Raw genomic sequence first — 22,971 nt, 5'->3', positions numbered from 1 at the left:
GACGGCAGGGTCTCAGTGCTGACTCACCCACCATTCCACAGCTGCTATCTTGCTCCAGCAGACCACTCCCCCGAGCAGCAGCAGCGTGAAAGGAAACAAAGCCATGCTCCCAGTAGACTCAGCCCTGGCCCCTTGTTGCGCAGGCCAGGGTGCTGAGTAAGAGTGGCAGTCACAGATAGTAGATCCCTGGCTAAAGGGGATGTGGAGTGGTCTAGAGACACTTGAGGAAAGTCTGGTGACAGAGGCATTGGGGAGAGAACTGAGAGAGTAGCTGGGGTATTCCAGTGTTGACTCTTCCCATATATGGCAGCAGAAAAACTCACTCAGGTGGACCACCTTCCCTAGTGGCAGCAGTGTGAAACAGCAGAATAGCTGGGCTCACCAGAGGGACTCTGCCCCACACTGATGAGGAAAGCAGAGTGACTAGAATAACAACTGGAGGAGACAGACACAGACAGTATATTCCTGAAATTCTCTTTTATTCTTTTTGTTATTTATTTTTTCAAAATACATTTGTCTACACCTTCCCCCCACCACTTTCCCCTGCCCCGCTCCCCCCTCTCCCTCTCTCAATCCTTCCCCACTTTGGCTTTTTCCATGAGTCCTTGATATATGTTCCTTGACTTGCCCATTCCCTTCCTTTTCCTCACCCACCCCTCCGCCCACCCCTCCCTCCTTCCCTTTTGTCTCTGTTGGTTTATTTTATCTTTCAGTGTTGCTGGTCTTATTTTCCTTGCATCTGTTTTCTTGGTTAGTTTCCACTGATAGGTGAGATCATATGGTATTTGTCCTTCGCCGGCAGGCTTATTACGCTTAGTATAATGCTCTCCAGTTCCATCCATGCTGTCGCAAACTGTAGTAGTTCTTTTTTTTCTTTCTGCTGTGCAGTATTCCATTGTGTAAATGTACCATAATTTTTGATCCAATCATCTACTGATGGGCATTTGCACTGCTTCCAACACTTGTCTATTGTAAATTCTATAGCTATGAACATTGGGGTGCATAGGTTCTTTTGAATTGGCGTTTTAGGGTTCTTAGGGTATAGTCCCAACAGGGGGAAACCGTGGATCAAAAGGCAGTTCCATTTTCAGATTTTGAAGGAATTTCCACACTGCTTTCCACAATGGCTGCACTAGTCTGCATTCCCACCAACAGTGTACTAGGGTTCCCTTTTCTCAACAGCATTGCCATCACCTGTTGTTTGTTGATCTGTTTATGATGGCCATTCTGACCGGTGTGAGGTATTATCTCATTGGGGTTTTGATTTGCATTTCTCTGATGGCTTGTGATGCTGAGCATCCTTTCAAAAGTCTCTGGGCCCTCTGTATCTCTTCCTTGGAAAAGCATCTGCCCAGGTCCTTTGCCCATTTTTTGATTGGATTGTTTGTCTTCTTGGAGTGGAGTCATGTGAGTTCTTTATAAATTTTGGAGATCAAACCTCTATTTGATGTATCATTAGAAAATATATTTTCCCATACGGTTGGCTACCTATTCATTTGGCTTATGTATTCCTTAGCCATGGAGAAGCTTCTTCTTTTGATGAGGTCCCACTTGTTTATACTTTCCTTTATGTCCCTTGCTTAGGGAGACATATTGGTTATAAAGTGGCTGCATGGGATATCCGAGATTTTCCTCTCTATATACTCCTCTAGGACTTTTATGCTGTTGCGATTTATATTTAAGTCTTTTATTCACCTTGATTTTATTTTTGTGTATGGTGTCAGCTGATGATCAAATTTCAATTTTTTGCATGTAGCTGTCTAGGTCTCCCAACACCATTTCTTGAAGAGGCTATTTTTACTCCACTTTATGCTTCTGCCCCCTTTGTCAAACATTACTTGCCCATACAGACCTGGGCTTATTTCTGGGCTTTCTATTCTGTTCCACTGGTCTATGGGTCTGTTCTTGTGCCAGTATCAGATTGTTTTGAGTATAGAGACTTTGGAATATAGTTTTATGCCCAGTACTGTGATTCTTCCTACTATGTTTTTCTTTCCCAAAATTTGTATGGCTATTTGGGGTCATTTATGGTTCCATATACATTTTTGAAATGTCTGTTCTATTTCTGTGAAATATGTCATTGCTATCTTAATAGGGATTGCGTTGAATCTATAAATTGCTTTGGATAGTATGGATATTTTGATGATATTATTTCTTCCAAACCATTAACATGGTATATGCTTCCAATTTTTTGTGTCTCCTTTAATTTCTTTGTTCAATGTTGAATACTTTTCTGCATATAGCTTTTTGCCTCAGTGGTTAAATTTACTCCTCGGTACTTTATTTTTCTTGTTGCTATATTGAATGGTATTTTTTTTTCTAATTTCTTATTCTTCTATTAAACTGCTGGTGTACAAAAATGCCTTTGATTTCTAAATACTGACATTGTATCCCACTGTTTTGCCAAATTCACTTGTTAGATTGAGTAGTTTTTTGGTCGAGTCTACAGGGTTTTATATGTACACTATCATGTCATCTGCAAACAATGATAGCTTTACTTCCTCCTTTCCTATTTGGATGCCTTTTATTTCTTTTTCTTGTCTGACCGCTGTGGCTAGGACTTCCAATACCTTGTCGAATAGAAGTGGTGAAATTGGACGTCTTATTCATGTTCCCGATAGTGGGAAAGCTCTTACTTTTTGCCCGTTGAGTATGATGTTGGCTGTAGGTTTTTCATATATGGCCTTTATTAAGTTCAGTAATTCCCCATTTCTTCCCATTTTGCTGAGTGTTTTGATCATAAATAGGTGCTATACCTTATCAAATGCGTTTTCAGCATCTATTGAGATGAGCATGTGTTTTTTGTCTTTACTTTTGTTTATGTGATGTATTACGTTTATTGATTTGCATATATTGAACCATCCCTGCATTCCTGGGATGAATTTCACTTGATCATGGTGGATAATCTTTTTAATGCATTGCTGGATGTGGCTTGCCAATATTTTGTTGAGGATTGTAGCGTCTATGTTCATCAGTGAAATTGGCCTGTAGTTTTCTTTCTTTGTAGGGTCCTCACATGGTTTTGGGATTAGGGTGATGCTGGCCTGATAAAAAGAGTCGGGGAGTCTTCCCTCCTCTTGGATTTTTTGGAATAGTCTGAGAAGGACAGGGGTTAGCTCTTCCTTAAAGGTTTTATAAAATTCTCCTATGAAACCATCTGGCCCAGGATTTTTGTGTGTCGGGAGTTTCTTGATTACTACTTCAATTTACCCAGCTGTTATCAGTCTGTTCAAGTTTCCTCCTTCTTCTTCCTTCAGTGTTGGAAGATTTGCTTTTCTAGAAATTTGTCCATTGCATAGAGGTTTTTAAATTTCTTGGTATATAATTGTTCATAATATTTTCTTTCAATCCTTTGTATTTCTGTGGTATCAGTTGTTATTTCTCCTTTTACATTTATGATATTATTAATTTGGGTCCTCTCCCTTTTTTTCTTGATGAGTCTGCTTAAAAGTTAGTCAGTTTTACTTATCTTTTCAAAGAACCAGCTCCTGGATTGGTTGATCCTTTGAATTGTTCTTTTTGTCTCTATGTCATTCAGTTCTGCTCTGATCTTAATTATTTCCTTCCTTCTACTTGCTCTTGGATTTATTTGTTGTTGTTTCTCCAGTTCTTGAAGTTGTAGTTTTAGGTCTTTTATTTGATCTGTTTCTATCTTATTTCTGAGGACCTGAATTTCTATTAATTTCCCTCTCTGGACTGCCTTTGCTGTGTCCCATAAGTTTTGACCTGTTGTCTGTTCATTTTCATTTGTTTTCAGAAACTTTTTGATTTCTTCTCTTTTGTCATTATTGGCCCATTCAATGTTTAACTGTTTAGTCTCCATGAGTTTGCAAGTTTTTGAGGTTTCTTTTTGAGGCTTATTTCCAGTTTCAAGCCCTTATAGTCCGAGAAAATGCTTGGTATTATTTCAGTTTTCCTGAATTTGCTGAGGCTTGCTTTGTGTCCTATCATGTGGTCTATCTTTGAAAAAGTTCCATGCGCATTTGAAAAGAATGTGCATTTTGCTTCTTTGGGATGTAAGGTTCTATATATGTCAGTTAAGGCCATTTGATTTAATGCATCATCCAGCTACACAATATCTTGTTGAAGTTTTGTTTCGGATATATGCCCATTTTTGACAGTGGGGTGTTATAATCCCCACTATCAGTGAGTTGCTGTCTATATCTTTTTTGAAGTCCTCCAAGAATTTCCTTATGTATTTGGGTGCTCCTAGGCTGAGGGCCTATTAAGTTCACAATGTTTATGTCTTCATGATGGATTTTTCCTTTCAGTATTATAAAGTGTCCCTCTGGGTATCTTTTATGGACTTTGTTTTGAAATCTGTTTTGTCTGATATAAGTATTCCTACCTTTGCTTTCTTTCTTGCCCATTTGCTTGGAATATTTTTTCTATTCCTTTACTTTCAACCTGTGTAGGTCTTTTGTTCTGTGGTGGGTCTCTTATAGGCAGTATATGTGAGGGTCATGTTTTCTTATCCATTCAGCTATCCTGTATCTTTTGATTGGGGCATTTAGTCCATTTACATAGAGAGTTTTTATTGATAGAAACTTACTCGTTTTTTTCTTTGTATCTGTGTTTTTCTCTTTCTCAGTCTTTTTCTTCATCTTCTTAAACCAGTCCTTTTAGCATATATTGTACTGCTGGTTTGGTGGAGGTGTAGAACACAGTAGAAGGAATGAAACGCTGGCTGGATGAAGCAGAGGATCAAATCACTAAGTTGAAGGACAAAGTAAAAAAAGTACCTAGAAAGAGCAAAAAAATGAAAAACGACTCAAAAGGAATAATGAGGTGTTGAGAGAAATGCAGGCCAACTTCAAATGTAATAATATCCATATAATAGGGATACCAGAAGGCGAAGAAGAGGAACAAGGGATATAGAACCTGTGTAAAAAAGTAATGATGGAAAACTTCCCTAAATGGGGAGAGAAAAAATCATACAACTCCAGGAAGCACAGAGGGTCCCATTTAAGAGGAACCCAATGATGCCAACTCCAAGACACATCATCATAAAACCAGCAAATATCGAAGACAGAGAGAGAATCATAAATACACGAAGGGAGAAACACCTCGCAACATACAAGGGATCCCCGATACAATTAGCAGCTGACTTTTCAACAGAAACACTACAAGCCAGAAGGGAATGGCAACAAATATTCCAAGTAATGAAAAGCAAGGGCCTGCAGCCAAGACTACTCTACCCAGCAAGGCTGTCAATTAAAATGGAATGCGAAATAAGGAGTTTCCCAGACAAGAGAAGGCTAAAAGAATACACCACCACGAAACCTGCACTACAAGATGTGCAGAAGGGACTTCTTTAGGAAGATGAAAAAGCGAGAGAAAGAGGGGAACACAAGTACAAAGAACGAATAAGTACATATCAATAATAACTTTAAATGTAAGTGGATTAAATGCCCCAATCTAAAGACACAGGTTAGCAGAATGGATAAGAAAACATAGCTCACAGATATGCTGCCTACAAGAGGCCCAACACAGAACAAACGACCTACGCAGTCTGAAATTAAAGGTATGGAAAAAAATATTCCATGCAAATGCACAGGGAAGAAAAGCATGGGTAGGAAATCTTATATCAGACAAAACAGATTTCAAAACAAAGGCCATAAAAAGAGACCCAAAAGGACACTTCATAAGTCAAAGGAAGAATTCATCATAAAGACATAAACATTGTAAACCTACATGCACCCGACATAGGAGCACCAAAATATATAAGGAAAATCTTGGAGGACTTCAAGAAAGATATACAGTGTAAGGCATTGATATCAGGGGATTTTAAGAGTCCACTGTCAGAAATGGATAGAACTTCCAAACAAAACATCCACAAGGATATTATGGAACTAAACGACGCATTAGATTTAATGGACTTAACTGTCATATATAGAACCTTTAATCACAAGTAAGCAAAATACACACTCTTTTGAAATGCACACAGAACATTTTGAATGATAGACAACATGATAGGACATGAAACAAGACTCAACAAATTCTGGAACGCTGAAATAATAACAAGCAGTTTCTCAGACCGAACCACTTCGGTTGAAACTAAAAACCAACCTAAAGGAAAAAACTCAAAAACATTCAATGTCATGGAGACTGAATAGTACACTATTAAACACTGAATGGGTCAATAATGAGATAAAAGAAGAAATCAAAAAGTTTCTGGGAATAAAGGAAAATGAACACACAACAGTCAAACCCTATGGGACACAGCTAAGGCAGTCCTGAGAGGAAAGTTCATACCAACACAGACCTACCTAAAAAGGATAGAACATTTCAAATAAATGACCTCACGCTCCAGCTACAAGAACTGGGAAAACAACAACAAACAAAGCCCAGAGGGAGTAGAAGAAAGGAAATAATCAATATCAGAGGAGAATTGAATGGCATAGAGATGAAAAGAACAATTCAAAGGATCAACCAATCCAGGAGCTGGTTCTTTGAAAAGATAAACAAAATTGACAAGCCTTTAAGCAGACTCATCAAGAAAAAAAGGGAGAAGACCCAAATAAATAATATCAGAAATAGAAGAGGAGAAATAACAACTGATACCACAGAAATAGAAAGGACTGTAAGAAATTAGTATGAACAATTATATGACAAGAAATATGAAAACATTGATGAAATGGACAAATTTCTAGAAAAATATAAGCTTCCAACACTGAATGAAGAAGTAGCACAAAGCCTGAAAAAACTAATAATAGCTGGGAAATTAAAGGAGTAATCAAAAAACTCCCAACACAAAGAAGCCCTGGACTGGACAGTTTCACAAGAGAACCTTACAAAACATTTAAGGAACAGCTAACTCCTGTCCTTCTCAGACTATTCCAAGAAATGCAAGAAGAGAGAAGACTCCCAAACTGTTTTTATCAGGCTAGCATGATCCTAATTCCAAACCCAGATAAAAGCACAACCAAGAAACAAAAGTACAGTCCAATATCTCTGATGAACATAGACACTAAAATACTAAACAAAATATTTCAAACCACATCCAGCAATACATTAAGAAGATCATCCACATTGATCAATTGGGATTCATTCCAGGGATACAAGGATGGTTCAATATTTCCAAATCAATAACCATAATACATCTCATAAACAAAAAGAAAGACAAAAACCACATGATCATATCAATAAATGGGGAAAAAGGATCTGATAATGCACAGCATCCATTTATGATAAAAACACTCAGGAAATGGGAATAAAGTGGGCATATCTCAATATAATAAAGGGCATATTTGAAAAAAAATTAAACCAACCTCATACTCAACTGGCAAAACAAAAATCTTTCCCACTAAGATCAGGAACAAGACGAGGATGTTTGCTTTCACCACTTCTATTCAACATAGTATTGGAAGTCCTATCTACAGTGTTCAGACAAGAAAAAGAAAGAAAAGGAATCCAAATTTAATAGGAGGTAGTACAACTATCATTATTTGCACATGATGTGATAGTGTACATGAAAAACCCCATAGACTCCACCAAAAACCTACTTGATCTAATATGTGAATTTGGTAAAACCGCAGGGTACAAAGTAAATATTAAAACATTGAAGTCTTTTTTGTATGGCAAAAGGGAAATATCAGAATCAGAAATCAGGGGAAAATCCCTTAGCTATAGCCACAAAAAAAATTAAGAACCTGGGAATAAACTTCCCCAAGGAGGTAAAAGACCTGTATGCAGAAAACTATATGACACTTAAGAAAGAAATTAAGGAAGACACAACAAAATGGAAACATATACCATGTTCCTGGACTGGAAGAATTAACACTATCAAAATGTGCATACTACCCAAAGCAATTTATAGATTCAATGCAATCCCTATTAAAATGCCAATGATGTATTTTACAGACATACAGCAAATATTTGAAAAATTTATATGGAACCATAAATGACCTTGAAGAACCATGGCAATTTTGAGAAAGAAAAAGAAAGTAGGAGGTATCACAGTCCCTGACATTAAACTATATTACAAGGTCACTGTAATCAAAACTCTCTGGCCCTGGCATAGAAACAGACACATAGATCAATGGAACACAATAGAGAGCTCAGAAATAAAGCCATGTCTCTATGGTGAATTAATATTTGGCAAAGGATGCAGAACCATAATATGGACTAAAAAGTAGCCTCTTTAACAAATGGTGTTGGGAGAGCTGGACAGCTACATGGAAAAAATTCAAATTTGACCACCAACTGACACCATACACAAAAATAAACTCAAGATGGAGAGAATGAAGATATCGGAGGATTGAGTGGAAGTTACACTGACTTCCTCCCTGGACCAACCTGAAATTATAACTAAATGGGGAGAAATCACCTGGAACAAACAGCTGAACAAGAGCGAGAGAGGAGCCTGGTAACCTCGGAGACAGAAGAATCAGCTTTAGTGCAATCTAACTGGTAAGGACTGTGGTACACACCTGAGAAGGTGGGCAGGGAGCCAACGGGCAGCAGCACCAGAAGGATATTGAAACGTCCAGTGGGATCACCCTCAGAAGAGTGGGGACTAAACCAAAAGCAGAGATCTCTAGCCCACATCACCAGATCCCAAAAGATACACAGAAAACAGCCAGCTGCGAAAAGTGGCAGGGTCTCTCTCTGCCAGAGACAGGTGGCTGGAGATGCAAAGAACTGTTTAAAGGGCCAACACATAAAATTTTATTTGCCGCCATTTACCCTGGCCTCTGGCAAAGGCAGGGGCAGAGTGGGCAAGTGACGCCTGAGGAGAGACTGGGGAAGGAGTCTTTGGGGAGAGAACTGAGAGAATAGCCGGTAGGATCCTGGTGCTGATTCATCCCCCATGCAGCAGCAACCATCTTGCTCAGGTGGAGACCACTCCCTCTGCGAGGCACCAGCGTCAAAGGAGCCAACAGCTCCATCCTCAGGTGGGATTCCACCATACCCTGTGCTGTCTAAGCTGCCTGCTGAGTGCAGAGTGGCAGACACAGACAGTAGATTCCTGGCTAAAGGCTCAGAGACGTCTGGCGACACTTGAGGACAGACTGGGGACAGAAGCTTTGGGGAGAGAACGGACAGAGTAGCTGGTGGGATCGCAGTGCGGACTCCTGCCCCATACGGCAGCAGCATGAGTGGACCCAATAATTTCACCCCCAGGAGTGATTCTGCCCTGTCCTAAGCTCCATAAGGTGGCCTGCTGAGTGCAGAGTAAATAGAGTAACAGCTGAAGGAGAAAACTACAAACAGTAGATTACTGGAATTCTCAAACAGACTGCCCAAGTTCGGACAGGGTCAACATCTGACATCATCAGAGGCAGATCTAGACAGTGAAAACAGCGGTCTCCAACCACAGAAGTTCACATCACAAAGTCAGAAGATCAAGACAGATCAACTTAAAAAGCAGAAGCAAAAGAGAAGAGTCTCACAAATAATGGCAAGACAAAGAGATATGCCCCACTCGAAGAGAAAGGAGGAATCCACAGAAAGAAAACTAAATGAAATAGAGGCAAGTAAACTATCAGATATTGACTTCCAAGCAACGGTTCTAAGGAAGCTCAATGAGCTCAGTGAGCTCAGACAGAATTACCAAAGACTACAGGGAAACTATGAGAAACTTACTGCAAACTATAGCAGCGTTATAAAGGACATAGAAACTATCAATAAGAGACAAGAGGAAATGAAAAATTCAATTTCTGAATTGAAGAACACAGTAGAGGGAATCCAAAGCAGGCTAGATGAAGCTGAGGACTGAATCAGTGAGCTGGAGGACAAGGTAGAAAAAAGCTCCTGGAAAGAGCAAGAAAATAAAAAAAGACTCAAAAAGAATGAAGAGGCATTGTGGGAAATGTAGGACAACTGAAACATAATAATAACTATATAATAGGGATACCAGAAGAAGAGGATGAGGAAGGGATACAGAACGTGTTTGAAAAGTAATGATGGAAAACTTCCCTAATTGGAGGAGAGAAAACATCACACAAGTCCCAGAAGCACAGAGGGTCCCATTCAGGAGGACCCCAATAAGGCCCACTCTGAGACATGTCATCATTAAAATGGCAAATATCAAAGACACACAGAGAATCATAAAGCAAGCAAGGGAGAAAGAGGTAGTAACATATAAGGGAGCCCTGATATGGCTAGCAGCTGACTTCTCAACAGAAACTCTGCAAGCCAGAAGGGAATGCCAAGAAATATTCCAAGTCATGAAAAGCAAAGGTCTGCAACCTAGACTGCTGTACCCAGCAAGGCTCTCAATTAAAATGCAAGGCTAAATAAGGAGTTTCCCAGCAAAACTAGGCTAAAAGACTACACCTCCACCAAACCAGCACTGTAAACTATGCTAAAGGGAATGCTTTAAGATCTCACCTATAAGGGGAACGTAACCAACAAAACAAAGATGCAAGGAAAATAAGACCAGCAACACTTAAAGAAAAAGAAACCAAAAGAGACAAGAGGGAAGGAGGGAGGGTTGGGCGGAGGAAAAGGAAGGCAAGGGGCAAGTCAAGGAACATATAGTAAGGACTCATGGACAAAACCAAAGTGCAGAAGGATTGAGGGAAGGGGCAGGGGAGGGGGCAGGGGAAAGTGTTGGGGTAAGGTGGAGACAAATGTGTTTGGAAAAATAAATAAATTTATTAAAAAAGATGAAGAAAAAGTTTCTATGAATATTTCCTTTCACAGTTGCCAATACTTATATTACCAATATTTTTAATACTCATTAATCTGATTGTGACAATGATGTTATTTTAATTGTTCCTTTACTATTTGTTGAAACTAAACTGTTTTTAGTATATTTCTTTCCTATTTCTATTATTTTTTAAAAGCTTTAAATGACTTTTTGGTATTCTTTATCCATTTATTGATTAAGGGTTTGTAAAACTTTAAAAAAAAAATAAGCCAAACCTATTAACCATGTTTTAGATCTGTTGCAAATACCTCTCTATTCTTTTCCTTGTCCTTTAACTTTTTTGTATGTATATTACTGTATAGTTAAATGTTTAATATAGTCATATTGTCAATATTTGTAACGTCTGGGTTTGAATATTTTACTTCAGGTAATGAAAAATATTAGTTTTATTTTCTTCTAAGACTCCTTTGTTTTTACATAATTGATTTTTAACTCACCTGAATATTTCTTGTATAGTGTGTGAAACAGGGCTCTCTATTTGTTTTATTTCAAGAAATAGTGGTCCATGCACCTTATTTGTTTAATAAGCCTTATTTTATCCATTGATTTGAAATATCAACTTAATCATATATTATATTGTTAGATATATACATTTGTCTCTAGAATGCTCATTATATTTCATTGATCTACTTGATTATTTCTTTGCTGGTGTCATGTTGGTTTAATTGATGAGACTTTATAATGGACTTAAATTTTTAAAAATATTTTATAATTAACTTTGACATTTAAAAAATAAATAAAATAAATCTGCATTTAAGAAAGAAAGAAAGGGAGAGATGGAACTCCTACCTTTTGCAACAACTTGAATGGAACTGGAGAATATTAAGCTAAGCGAAATAAGCCAGTTGATAAAAGACAAATACTATATGATCTCCCCTATAAGTGGACTCTGTTCAAGAAAATAAACTAATGAACAAAATAAACCAAAGGCACGGAAACATGGAGTAGACTGGAAGTGACCAGAGGGGGTGGGGAAAGAGGACAATGGTGGAAAGAAGGGGTAGGGACTAGATAAAGAACATGTATGAACGACCCTTATACATGGACAACAGAGTGGGAATTGACTGTGGGAGTGGGGGGAGGGGGTGGGATGGGTAGACGGGGGTAAATGTGTAAAAACTGAGACAACTGTAATAGAATAAACATGATGTGTAAATTTTTAAAAAGTAAAAAAAAAAATAACAAACTCAAGATGGAAAATACTTAAATGTAAGTCGCGACTCCATAACAGCCCTAGAGGCGAATATAGGCAGGAGACTCTCAGATATCCCATGCAGCAACATTTTCACCTATATGTCCCCTAGAGCAAGGGACATAATAGAAAGAATAAAAAAAATGGGACTTCATCCAAACAGGTAGCTTCTGCACGGCTAAAGAAAACATCAGCAAAATGAAAAGGGAACCAACCATATGGGAAAATATATTTGCCAATGCTACGTCAGACAGTGGTATGACTCCAAAATATATAAAGAAGTCACATGACTCCACTCCGGGAAGACAAACAATTGAATTAAAAAATGGGACAAAACCGTGAAGAGACACTTCTCCAAGGAGAACATACATAGGGCCCAGAGACATAGGAAACTATCCTTGTCATCACCGGCCATCAGAGTATTGAAAATTAAAACCACAATGAGATACCACTTCACACCTGTCACAATGGTCATCATAAAGAAATCAACAAACAACGTGTGCTGGTGAGGCTGTGGAGAAAAGGGAACCCTAGTGCACTGTTGGTGGGAATGCAGACTGGTGCAGCAACTGTGGAAAACAGTGTGGAATTTCCTCGAAAAGCTAAAAATGGAACTGCCTTTTGACCCAGCAATGAGGTCACTGCTGGGATTATAACCACTGCTGTGATTATATCCTAAGAATCCTAAAACACCAGTTCAAAAGAACATATGCACCCCAATGTTCATAGCAGCACAATTGACAATACCCAAGTGCTGGAATCTACCTAAGTGCCCATCAGCAAATGAGTGGAACAAAAAACTATGGCACACTTACACAATGAAGTACTATACAGCAGAAAGAAGGAAGGAACTCCTACCCTTCCCTACCCTTCGTATCAGCATGGATGGAACTCGAGAGCATTATGCTAAGTGAAATAAGCCAGAGGGTGGAAGACAAATACTGTATGATCTCATGTATAAGTAGAACCGAATAAGCAAAGCAAGCAGGCAAGTAAAATATGATCAGCAATGTTGAAAGAAAGAAGAAACCAACAGGGACAGGTGGAAGGGAGGGCGGGTGGTAGTAGGGAAGGGAAGGGGGAGGGTCAGATCAAGGAACAGGTATGAAGGACAAAAGCCAAGGTTGGGAAGGTTTGAGGGAGTGTGGTGGGTGTGGCTGCGGCAGGGGAAAGTGGTAGCAGACAAATGGAGACAAATGTATTTGAAAAGTTAAAAAAATTAATTTTTTTTAAAGCTAGTGTTAATAAGAAAAGGGCCATGCTAGAATCATATTGGTTAGATATATTCAAAAGGCCAAACCAATTCTTAAATTCTCAGAGTAATCTGCAAATTATTTCTCTTATCAGATATACTTTGTTCCCATAGTTGTTATAGTCACATTAATATTGCTTTCTTTCATATTTATCAACACTATAGGAGTATTTTGTTTTTATAAATAACTTATTTTTCTGATTATAAGTATAAAGGATATTCATTATAGAAAGTTTAGGAAATACAGAAAAATTATCACCCATGTTTCCACCAACCAGACATAGCCAAGGGTAACATTTTGGCGTATTTTCTTTTTAAAATTTGAGACTTTTTAGTTTAAGGCAGCATTTAACTGAGCTACTTCAACATTTTATTTATAATAATAATGATTAATATCTTGAAATAAACATATACACACATCAACAAGTGAGTTCTAGTGCCATCATCTTTCAAAAAAGGTAAAAATAAATAAGGTTAGATAGGGTTTTGAAAACCACTGATTCATATCTAACTTGAGCATTCAAGCATTAAAACCAAGTAAATCTCGAGGAGGCTGTGAACCTAATAGCCTCCATCAAATCAGGCATGAATCAGCAAGCTTTCTTTTTGAAAGAAATCAATATTTTAACAAGTCTATGAATAAATTCAAGCAGTAACAAACTATATACCACCATATATAGAAAGGTATACATAGTACCAATAAAGATATAGATAGAACAGAAAATGAAATAACAACAGTCTCTGTGCTTTGCTTTGCTCAAGGGGCTCCAAAGTGGGTGTTAACATCAAAATATGACAACTTTGAACTGGCTTATTAACCTCATCAAAAGTGCATATACTCTATGGTTGAAAATAATTCCCTGCAGTATATAACTGAGCATCACTATAGTTAACTAGCTTCAATGTAGTGAAGGAGACTGTTTCTGTGGGTGACTAGGCTCCTACTACATGCTATAAGACATCATTCCCTCAAGGGGAAAAGTTTACAATTGGGCTGCTTCAAAAATTCTTCATCTTGGGATGTGAGGTAGTCTTGTGGGGTTCTATTACTGTTCTGTTTCTTCATCTAGGTGATGGCTAAATGGGTGTGTTCACTTTGTAAAAATTCACTGAGCTATACACTAATGATTTCTGTACTTCCTTGGTATGTATTTATGCTTCAATTAAGTTTACATGTACAAAAACGTATGTATCCCTAAGCAATACCTGTGGTACCCTATCAAGTTAAACTTTAGGGAAGACCCCCAACAATAGTTTACAGTTCGGTGGCCATCATGAAAAAGAAAAGTCATTTTAGTCAATGAGGTGTTACTTAACGAAGGAACACATAAATTGAGTGCAAACCTCATTTGTGACAAAGATATCGCTTATAGGATTTTATGGGGAAAAAGGAACTAAAGTACAAATGGTGATCAAACCTTTCAAAGACCAAGGCCACAATAGGGGCCTTGGGTTAGACCAGATCAAATTTATGGTTAGCAAGTATAATTTTATATAAAGCTCTGTGATGCATATTTTTGTTTTAAATATTCCAATTCACACCGCTACCAGTCAACATTTTTGCACTTCATTTCTCTTACATGATGGAAGAAAACAGACAATCTGTCCCCAAAGACCACCACCTTCAACTTATAAGATAACCCTCCTTCTATTTTAATTATATAGGGAAATGCTTACAATAACAAGCACAATACAAAACTGTATATACATTCTATAATTATTTAAATAATATATATGTGGAACAAAAGAAGAAAATGACAACAAAATCAATCCCAAATTCTAAAATGATTATGTCTATGCATTTTTATGTTTTCATTTTAACTGCATATACTTTTAATACTACATTAGTGCTCATGAAAAAATAATTATGATAAAAGTAGGGTCAAAATATATACTTATACATGGAAAAAGAGACAGGAAGGAATATTAATGGTACTACCTCTGTGGAATTATGCAATATTATGAAATGTTTTTATTTTCATTTTTAAACCTTTTCTTGTATTTTCTTGGTTTACTGTAAAATGCATACTTAATTTTATAATAAAAAATAACTTAGAAAATTTCTTTGGTGCTTTCCTCTATTTCCTCCATAAGCCTGGGAACAGAGATTAAATATAGCATTCCGTATAACAGATATCTTCCATGGACCGGGGAGGAAAATTTTTTATGTGCTTAGAAAAAGAATTTACTGACAAAGCTATGTTTCCTTTTCTTAAATTTTTTTTATTTTTATTTTTTAAAGTTTTTTTTAGAGGAGAAGGGAATGAGAAAGAGAGGGAGAGAAACATCAATGTGTGGTTGCCTCTCGCATACCCCCCACTGGGGGCCTGGCCTGCAACCCAGGCATGTGCTCTGACTGGGAATCGAACCAGTGACCCCTTGCTTCACAGGCCAGCAGTCAATCCACTGGGCCACACTAGCCAGGGCTCTTTCTTTTTTTTAAGGTTTTTATGTTATGGAATCCAATATTCACCAACATTTTCAGTGGAAGCATTTTAACTGAGACATAAATTGCATGCTGGTATAAACCAAGTTTTTAAAATATTCAAAAACAGAACAGGAAAAGTTCAATATAAAAACTCATTGTCACTATTTCTTTGTACCTAGGTCATTTTGCCATTAGAAACCCATAAACTGGCCCATGATGGTGATCGCCATAAAAAACAGGTAAATTGCAACCTTGAAGTATTTGTACACTCTTATTTCTCCTACTTTACCTTAATTATTTTGTATATCCATGCAAGAAGCACAGTGCCTAGCATACTGTAGACCCTTGATAAATTCTCAATGAATTGAATTTTAATCCCCTTCTATTAGATATTTTTCTAGTGAATCTTACGACCCTCTGGCATTCTTGGGTATTTAAGGCAGGTCCACAAGCATTTCCAGAGCACATACAGAACAAAGTTTCCAGTGGGGAACATGAAAATTAATAAAACATTAAAATGATTATTATCTAGTAGTAATATAAAATATATAAACAAATAACTACCATCAAAATGCAGAAAGTACTGTAAGAGATGGAATGCTAAGGGAGCAAAGAAAAAGGATTATTTTTTTTGTATGGTCTGTGGTAGGAAGGGGAAAAGAAGGAATTGAGAAATACCTCAAAGAAAAGAAGGAATTTGTGTTAGGTTTTGAAGGATAGGTAAGTTTTGACCAGCAGAGCTGGGAAGAAAAGGGTATATAGGCAAAAGCAGAAGTATAGGCAAAGGAATGATAATGGGAAAGGAGAGAGAATGTTTACAGATCAACATAAGAGAAGAGGCATATAGAGCTTTAAAAGTAGGTTCAGACTAGATTAAGAGTCTTTTGGGAAATTTAGTCTAAAATTTATAAGTAATGGGCTTTTGAGCAATGGCATATATGTGATGAGAGCTGTGTTCCAGTGGTACTGTGGAAGAACTAGAGGAAAGTAACCACTGGAGGCAGAGAGACCAATTAGGAGGCTAAACATTTGTTCCTACAAGAAGACATACAAACTGAAAGTAGGGTAATAACAGGTGCAAGGGAGGAGCGAACATCTGTTAGAAGATTTAAAGTGATAAAATCAACTGCCTGTGGCAGTTATTTATTGGAGGGGGAATGTTGAGGGCCTAGGTTTGAATGCAAGGAAGATGTGTTAGATGAATGAACTAATTAATAAAATAATGAAAAGTGAACAGAACAGAGGTAAGAAAAGCAAGGGACTGCTTGGGAGAGGGTTTGGGAAGAGTGGCCAACAGTATCTAATACAGTACTGCAGAGATATTGAAATGTATGTATCTGGAAACAGATTTAAGAATGGTACTTTACTTTGGTAAATCATCACACCCAATCTCTTCTCATCCTCTTTTGAACCTCTCACACCACTAAAAAAATATTATTTTCAAAGCCAACATCCTAGGGGGGAAAAAAGCAAAATAAAAACTAAATATCAAGTTGTTGAGAATGGACTAGGTGGTGATAAATAAGAATAAAATACTCTCTCAAAGTCCTTTGTGAATAGAAGACAGATTGGTAACGGATTGAAGGAGAAGCAGTTATCTGAGAAAAGAATGACAAATACAGGTGTGTCAAAAAATCAATTTATTGTAAGGAATGCAATCTATTTGTCCTATTCCTAAAGAGTTAAATTTAGGATTTCAGATAATGTGGACTTTGAAGTACTCTAGGCTATTTATTTTCAAACTGTGTACTACAAACACAATATTCAATTTTCATTTTCTAAATACATTTAACTATCTTAACTGTAATAAAAATTATAGTAGTTTCCTCTATTATAGGCACTATCTTAAACACTTTATCTCTATTACCTTATTTAATCCCAGCAACGTAAAGGCAAGTTTATTATTATGCCCATCTTACAAAGGAAAAAAATGAGACTTAAGGAAGTAAAATAACAAGATTTTAAGAATAATAAATGACAGAGCCCAACCTTTTAATATGCTCTACTGTCTTCCAACAATGTATAGAAATAACTTTTCCACCCAATCATTAACAAACTACTTAGTTCATTCACTTTCTTATAGCCCTCAGCAATAATGCCTCTCCTGTGATCCCTTTGAATATGTTTCAAGTTCTCATAAATGTGTTATGGATTATGAAAGTTGTAGCTCTGCACAGATCTTTCAATAAATTCATGCCTGCACATGTTGACTCACGGAAAGTTTTACAAGAAAGCATCTTTATCACTTGAACCCATGGGCTATGCTCAGTTAGACAGCATGCAGGACGCTGACACATCTGTGTGGTGAAAGCAGAATGGTTAGATGCACAGTAACAAACACATGTGTACCTTGTCTCATTGTGACAACCCTATATTTTACTTGGCTTTAGTGCTTAGTCTGTTTTGGATGCTTCTTATCTGATTTTCATAGTTAAGACATATGAATAGTAATTAAACTTTGAACTAAAACACTCTCTTAATTTCATCCAGGTTTCTGGATCAATTAGACTGAAAAATATTCAGTGATTGCAAAACAAGCTGTTAATAAACATATATCATTTACAATTATCTGTGTGAAACAGAATTCTCTGGATACATTGCAAGTAAAATAATACTATACAAAAATAAACTGCATGGGTTGATGCAAGGCTTCAACTAACTACCTTTTGTAAAATGTCGGTGTACATAAAAAACAACCTCATTTTTACTAATTAATTGCTCTTATAGAGTGGAATTTCTCTCTGATAAACAACAGTTTTAAAGCAACTGTTCTACAACAGTTCTAAACTGGAACTAAACCAATTAGTTCTGTTGACTTGGAACAAATGGGTCTTCATGGTCACAGGACTGTAATAGGTAAGAATAGATGCTCAGCACAAAATCAAAAGCCAAACAATTCAAGCACAGTCCCTTGGGGGAGTGGGAAAAGAGAGATTTTTGTGAACAAAGAAGACAGCACTGACTCTTCCACATTTGGTGTTCCTTGTGCAATTCATAGCAATATATAAAGATAATCAACACCTAAACCTCAATCTTACCTCTCTGTCACTAAGATCCAAGATAAGTTGTTTTTGACCAGCGATTACAATGAACCCTAGGATTTATCTCAGGAATGAGCAAAACAAACAAAACAGCGCTTTGCCAAAAAAAAAAAAAAATTGTTCGACAACATATGTGAATTAAATGCAGAGTGATTCTCCCTATGTTGAAAGTAGTTTCTCCAGGAGTTCAAGGGAGAAATGTGATTCCCTCAGTAACTAACTACCTTTTTTAGCTAGTTAGTTTGATGGTAGACTTTGCTATAGTCATCATCTCAGACAATAATAAATTTTTAAAGTATCAGAATACTTTTCTGAATGTAGATTAATTAAGTGATCAATATTTAGGGCTTTATTTCTATATAGGATCCTGAAGCAAACAGCTATAATTAGATTCCTAGTGTATTCATGTTTTCAGAATGACAGTTGCATAATCATATATTTGTATGTTAAATTTTTGCATCTTGTTAGCATTGACCTATTATCAAAACTAAATTTATTTCTTTGAGCATGTAAATTTTTAATACATTGCATCTTTAAGGAAAGCTTAGTAAGCATAACTAATTTTAACTGAGTGTTTATTATCTGCTACATAGTTTCTAAATGTTATCCTTAATGATCACAGCAAATATTATCTCCATCTTACAGATGGGGAAACAGGGACTCGGTAAAGTTAAATAATCTGACCAAGGACACAAAGTTGTTGTATGGTAAATACAGAATTTGATTCCCATTATTGACTACAATGCTTATGCTTTTGCTAGCACACCATACTGTCTGTCTTTCAATAAAGTTTAAGTAAGATGTATGCAGAGTGCCTAGCATATAGTGGGAGCACAACAAAAATTAATTTTATTATCCTCTAAAACTATCAGATAAATATTAAACTTATATCCTTAAGAGAAGTAGGATGAAAACGGTCTAAGTTGAAACTCTCTAATGAAAGAATATTCTTTAATTACAAATCATTTATGCAAGTGAGTCTTATTTGGAGGAGACAAAGTCAAACCCTTAGGTATCCAATTCAAATGTAAGGACTTTAAAATTTACCAAGTCCTTATTCTTCATTTTTATTAGCCTTTAAAAAAGAAGTAAGCAGCAACAACAACAACAACCAAAAAACCCTTCATAGACACAGACAACAAACTGTATGGTGAACACCAGAGGGAAAGAACAGTTGGGAGGAAGTAAGAGAGGGTATAGCGGAGATAACTGGTGACGGAAGGAGACTTGACTGGGGGTGGTGAACACACACTACAATATACAGATGATGTATTATAGAATTGTACACTTGAAGCCTATATAATTTTATTAACCAATGTAACCCCAATAAAGCCAATACTTTTTAGAAAAAGTAATTTCATTCTAATCAATGAATTAACAACCAACAGAGATACAGTTGCTCCTTTAATTAATACAAAATCTAAGAATCACAGCATTTTAGAGCTGGAAGGGATGTTAGAGTTCATCTAGTTCTCTTTTCTCTCTGCATTCTGCCAAATTGGCCTTCAACTCCTACCTCTGTTCTATCATTTGACTAGTGAGTAACTAGTACAAGGTCATAAAGCTGGTAGAGACAAGGAAGTGACTAACATCTCCTGAGTTTCAGTTCAGTCTTCTTTCCATTGTGCCACCCAGGCAATCAATTTAAGTGTTCTCTAGGCAGTGTTAGACACACTGCTTTAGGGAAAAAAAAAAAAAAAACCTTTAAAGTACTTAAATAAGTAGATTAATCTCTCCAGTGACTTCTAAATGGCTAATCCTATTAGCTAAATTTTACTGAGAAGGATGTGTTAAATTCTTTACAGACATTATTTCATTTCATCTTCAATGCAAATCTATGCGAGTAATTCTTAGTTCTTTCCCATTTGACTGATGAGGGAACCCAGACTTAAAGACTTCAGATAAGTTGCTCAAGGTCACAGGATTAGCAAACAATGAACCCAGAATTCCACAACCTAACTTAAGGCCCAGCTCTCAACAACTGCAATCTACTGATATTTTGTCTCCTTCTTTTCATTCAAAATTTCTGTCTTTGTTCTTTGGAACTTGGGATCACTATACATATAGTCTGTATACCTAATCACAGTTAGGGGAAAGGTTTCTGAAAAGATAACTGCAGAGGGAAAAATAATAACCCACATCATCGCCACAAGTTTAAGACCCATTTGGACTACTGTTTTCAAAGTCTAGGCCTTTGCTATACTCATGCATAAACCTCTTCTTTTTTTTTTTCCCAATAGTATTAATCCGCTTTTTTGTCATTCAATAACACTAAATCAGATTTTTCAAATGCAAAGGAAAGCACTGACACCAACTTTCACTTGGGACCTGAGATTCCTGGGTGGAGAAGAGCCCAAGACCTAAGTAAAGTTTCCACCTAAACTGCAGTGAAGTTAACAGGGCACAGTAACACAGTCTTGTACCTGATATTAGGAAACAGAGAGAGAATGACAGGGAAGGCAGAGAGGAAAATCTACTGTAGGCCTGGGGTTGTTAAACAGAAAAGAGTGAGGAAAGGATTTCCTTGCAGTCTTCTTTCAAGTCATTTCAAAGGCAGTGCCCACCACCAAGAAATTAAATGCAAGGCACCCTTGTGAAACCAGGAAAATGCGAGGCAAAGCGCCCCAACACTCCTCGAGTTGCCAGCTTCCACACTGTCTTACCATTTTCTACCACAGAGGCATATTCTAAAGGATTTTTCCGCGTCCCCCCACCTCCCCAGCGCAGGGTGAATCTCGGGGAGGAAAGGACCCTGCTTCACTTACTTGGTGGGGACAGAAAGGGCAGTCGTTTTCTTTTGGAGCAAGGGAATAGAAGGAGGAGAGCACTGAGGAAAATAAGAGAAACCGGCCTTGGAAGAGGTTTGGAAGGGCGCAATTTAGTAGCCGCACTCACCCGGGTGAGACATTGGGATGACCTCATTGCGGGTCCCAGGGAAGTTAAAGATGACGGCTCCTGACGCCCCTCTCTCGTAAGCCAGATGGATCTTGTCTGCGAACGTGCAGCCCCCTCCGCGCTGGATGAGAGCCAACCAAGAGACTTGCACGGTGCTTCCCCAGTCCCCTGGGACAGTGGGCACCGTGAAATTCGTGTGCGGGTTACAGGCATTGAGCGCCCCCGGCCCATCGGGCGGTACCAAAACCCCAGCCACAGGCTGGAGAGGCGAATCCTGGCCGTACACGCCCTCCTCGCTCAGCTCCCACACGGTGCGGTTCACTCCGGTGTGCGGAGCCCGCCAGGACACGTTGAGGTAAGCTGTCCACAGAGCTTCGGCTCCTCGGGAGCCGGGGGCACGAGGACTCAGGGCCAGCAGGAAGCACCACGTCAGCAATCGTGAAGAGCCGCAGTCAACGCCACAGGAGACCCCAGCCCAGGGCGGTGGCCCCATAGCGCGCAAGCTCTGCGGTTCCCTTAGGCCCTTGACACGCGACCTCCGGGCTCGCGTCAAGACCTTGGCCTTGAACAGGTGCGTGCCAGGTGGGGAGGGGACGGGGAGAGATTGGCGCACGCGGCGAGCTAGGTTCGAGCCCAGAGGCACGTAGCTTCGGTACAGACGTTGCCGCAGATGCAGCTCTTTGCTGCTACAGCACTCTCCGCTGCAGCTGCGGCAGCGCGGGGCTCCGGGGCATTGGCATGTAGCTCCGCCCAACAGACTGGGGGTAGAGGTGGCTGGGAGGGAGAAAAGGACACTGCGGGATCCGCCTCTTAAAAGGGTAACAGAACGGACATGCATAAGAGTAGGATCTGAGGCTGTGGCCAGGTGTGTCGCTTGGTTTTAGGAAAAAATGGACAGGTGAGGAACTATAGAATCTCAGAACATTAAAAAAAAAAGCTCTTTGGTAACATTGGAGTTCGTTTTGAACTTCAAGAACACTTTTTTTTTTTTAATCTTAACATTTGCCTAAAGGTCATTTCAGGCTTAAGATGCCAGGAAGAGAAAGACTAAAAATCACAGATCCGGAGGGTCTGAACTGTAGTCAAAAGAATTTGAGTAAGTGGGTGGTGCTGGAAACTGGCTCTGTACGGAGTCTTTGGGTGGGGGGAGGGGCAGCGCAGGAAGAGAGCTTTACTTTTTTTTTTTTCAAATGAACTTTTCTCCTTTCCTGCTCCAAACAAGCGTCATACCTGTGTATTTCCTTCTTACCCTTACCACATGCTAAATATACGGCATCAGAGCCCCCCTCTAAAAGTAATCTTAGTCCTCAAAAAAGAATTACGTTTTCACAGATGTCACAAAACTAAGCCTTTTTTCTTTATCTTCCAGGAACCAGGTTTATCCAAATGGCTATGTCTGCACAATTCATGACTTCAACTACATCGTTTTTTTTTTCCATTTCTCTCTAATTAAAAGAAGCGTGACTCACCTTGGCAATTCACTCATGGCACTGTGAGGGAGGACAC

At 38.2% G+C, this 22,971-nt stretch overlaps 1 protein-coding gene across 1 annotated transcript in view; it reads right to left on the bottom strand.

Annotated features, from left to right (window-relative positions):
* Positions 1–22,186, bottom strand: part of RNF128 (ring finger protein 128) — a 64,145-nt gene extending 41,959 nt beyond the window's left edge. Inside the window, exon 1 of the mRNA XM_054576918.1 lies at positions 21,466–22,186. Coding sequence (XP_054432893.1) covers positions 21,466–21,958 — 493 coding nt within the window. The 5' untranslated portion in view covers positions 21,959–22,186. The remainder of the gene's footprint in view (positions 1–21,465) is intronic.
* Between the last annotated feature and the right edge of the window lie 785 nt (positions 22,187–22,971).

Source organism: Pteronotus mesoamericanus, unplaced genomic scaffold (assembly GCF_021234165.1).
Source record: "Pteronotus mesoamericanus isolate MK-2021 breed Mesoamerican mustached bat unplaced genomic scaffold, CSHL_Meso_final contig_37, whole genome shotgun sequence".
In the NCBI taxonomy this organism is placed as follows: Eukaryota; Metazoa; Chordata; class Mammalia; order Chiroptera; family Mormoopidae; genus Pteronotus; species Pteronotus mesoamericanus.
This window is presented reverse-complemented; position numbering and strand designations above follow the sequence as displayed.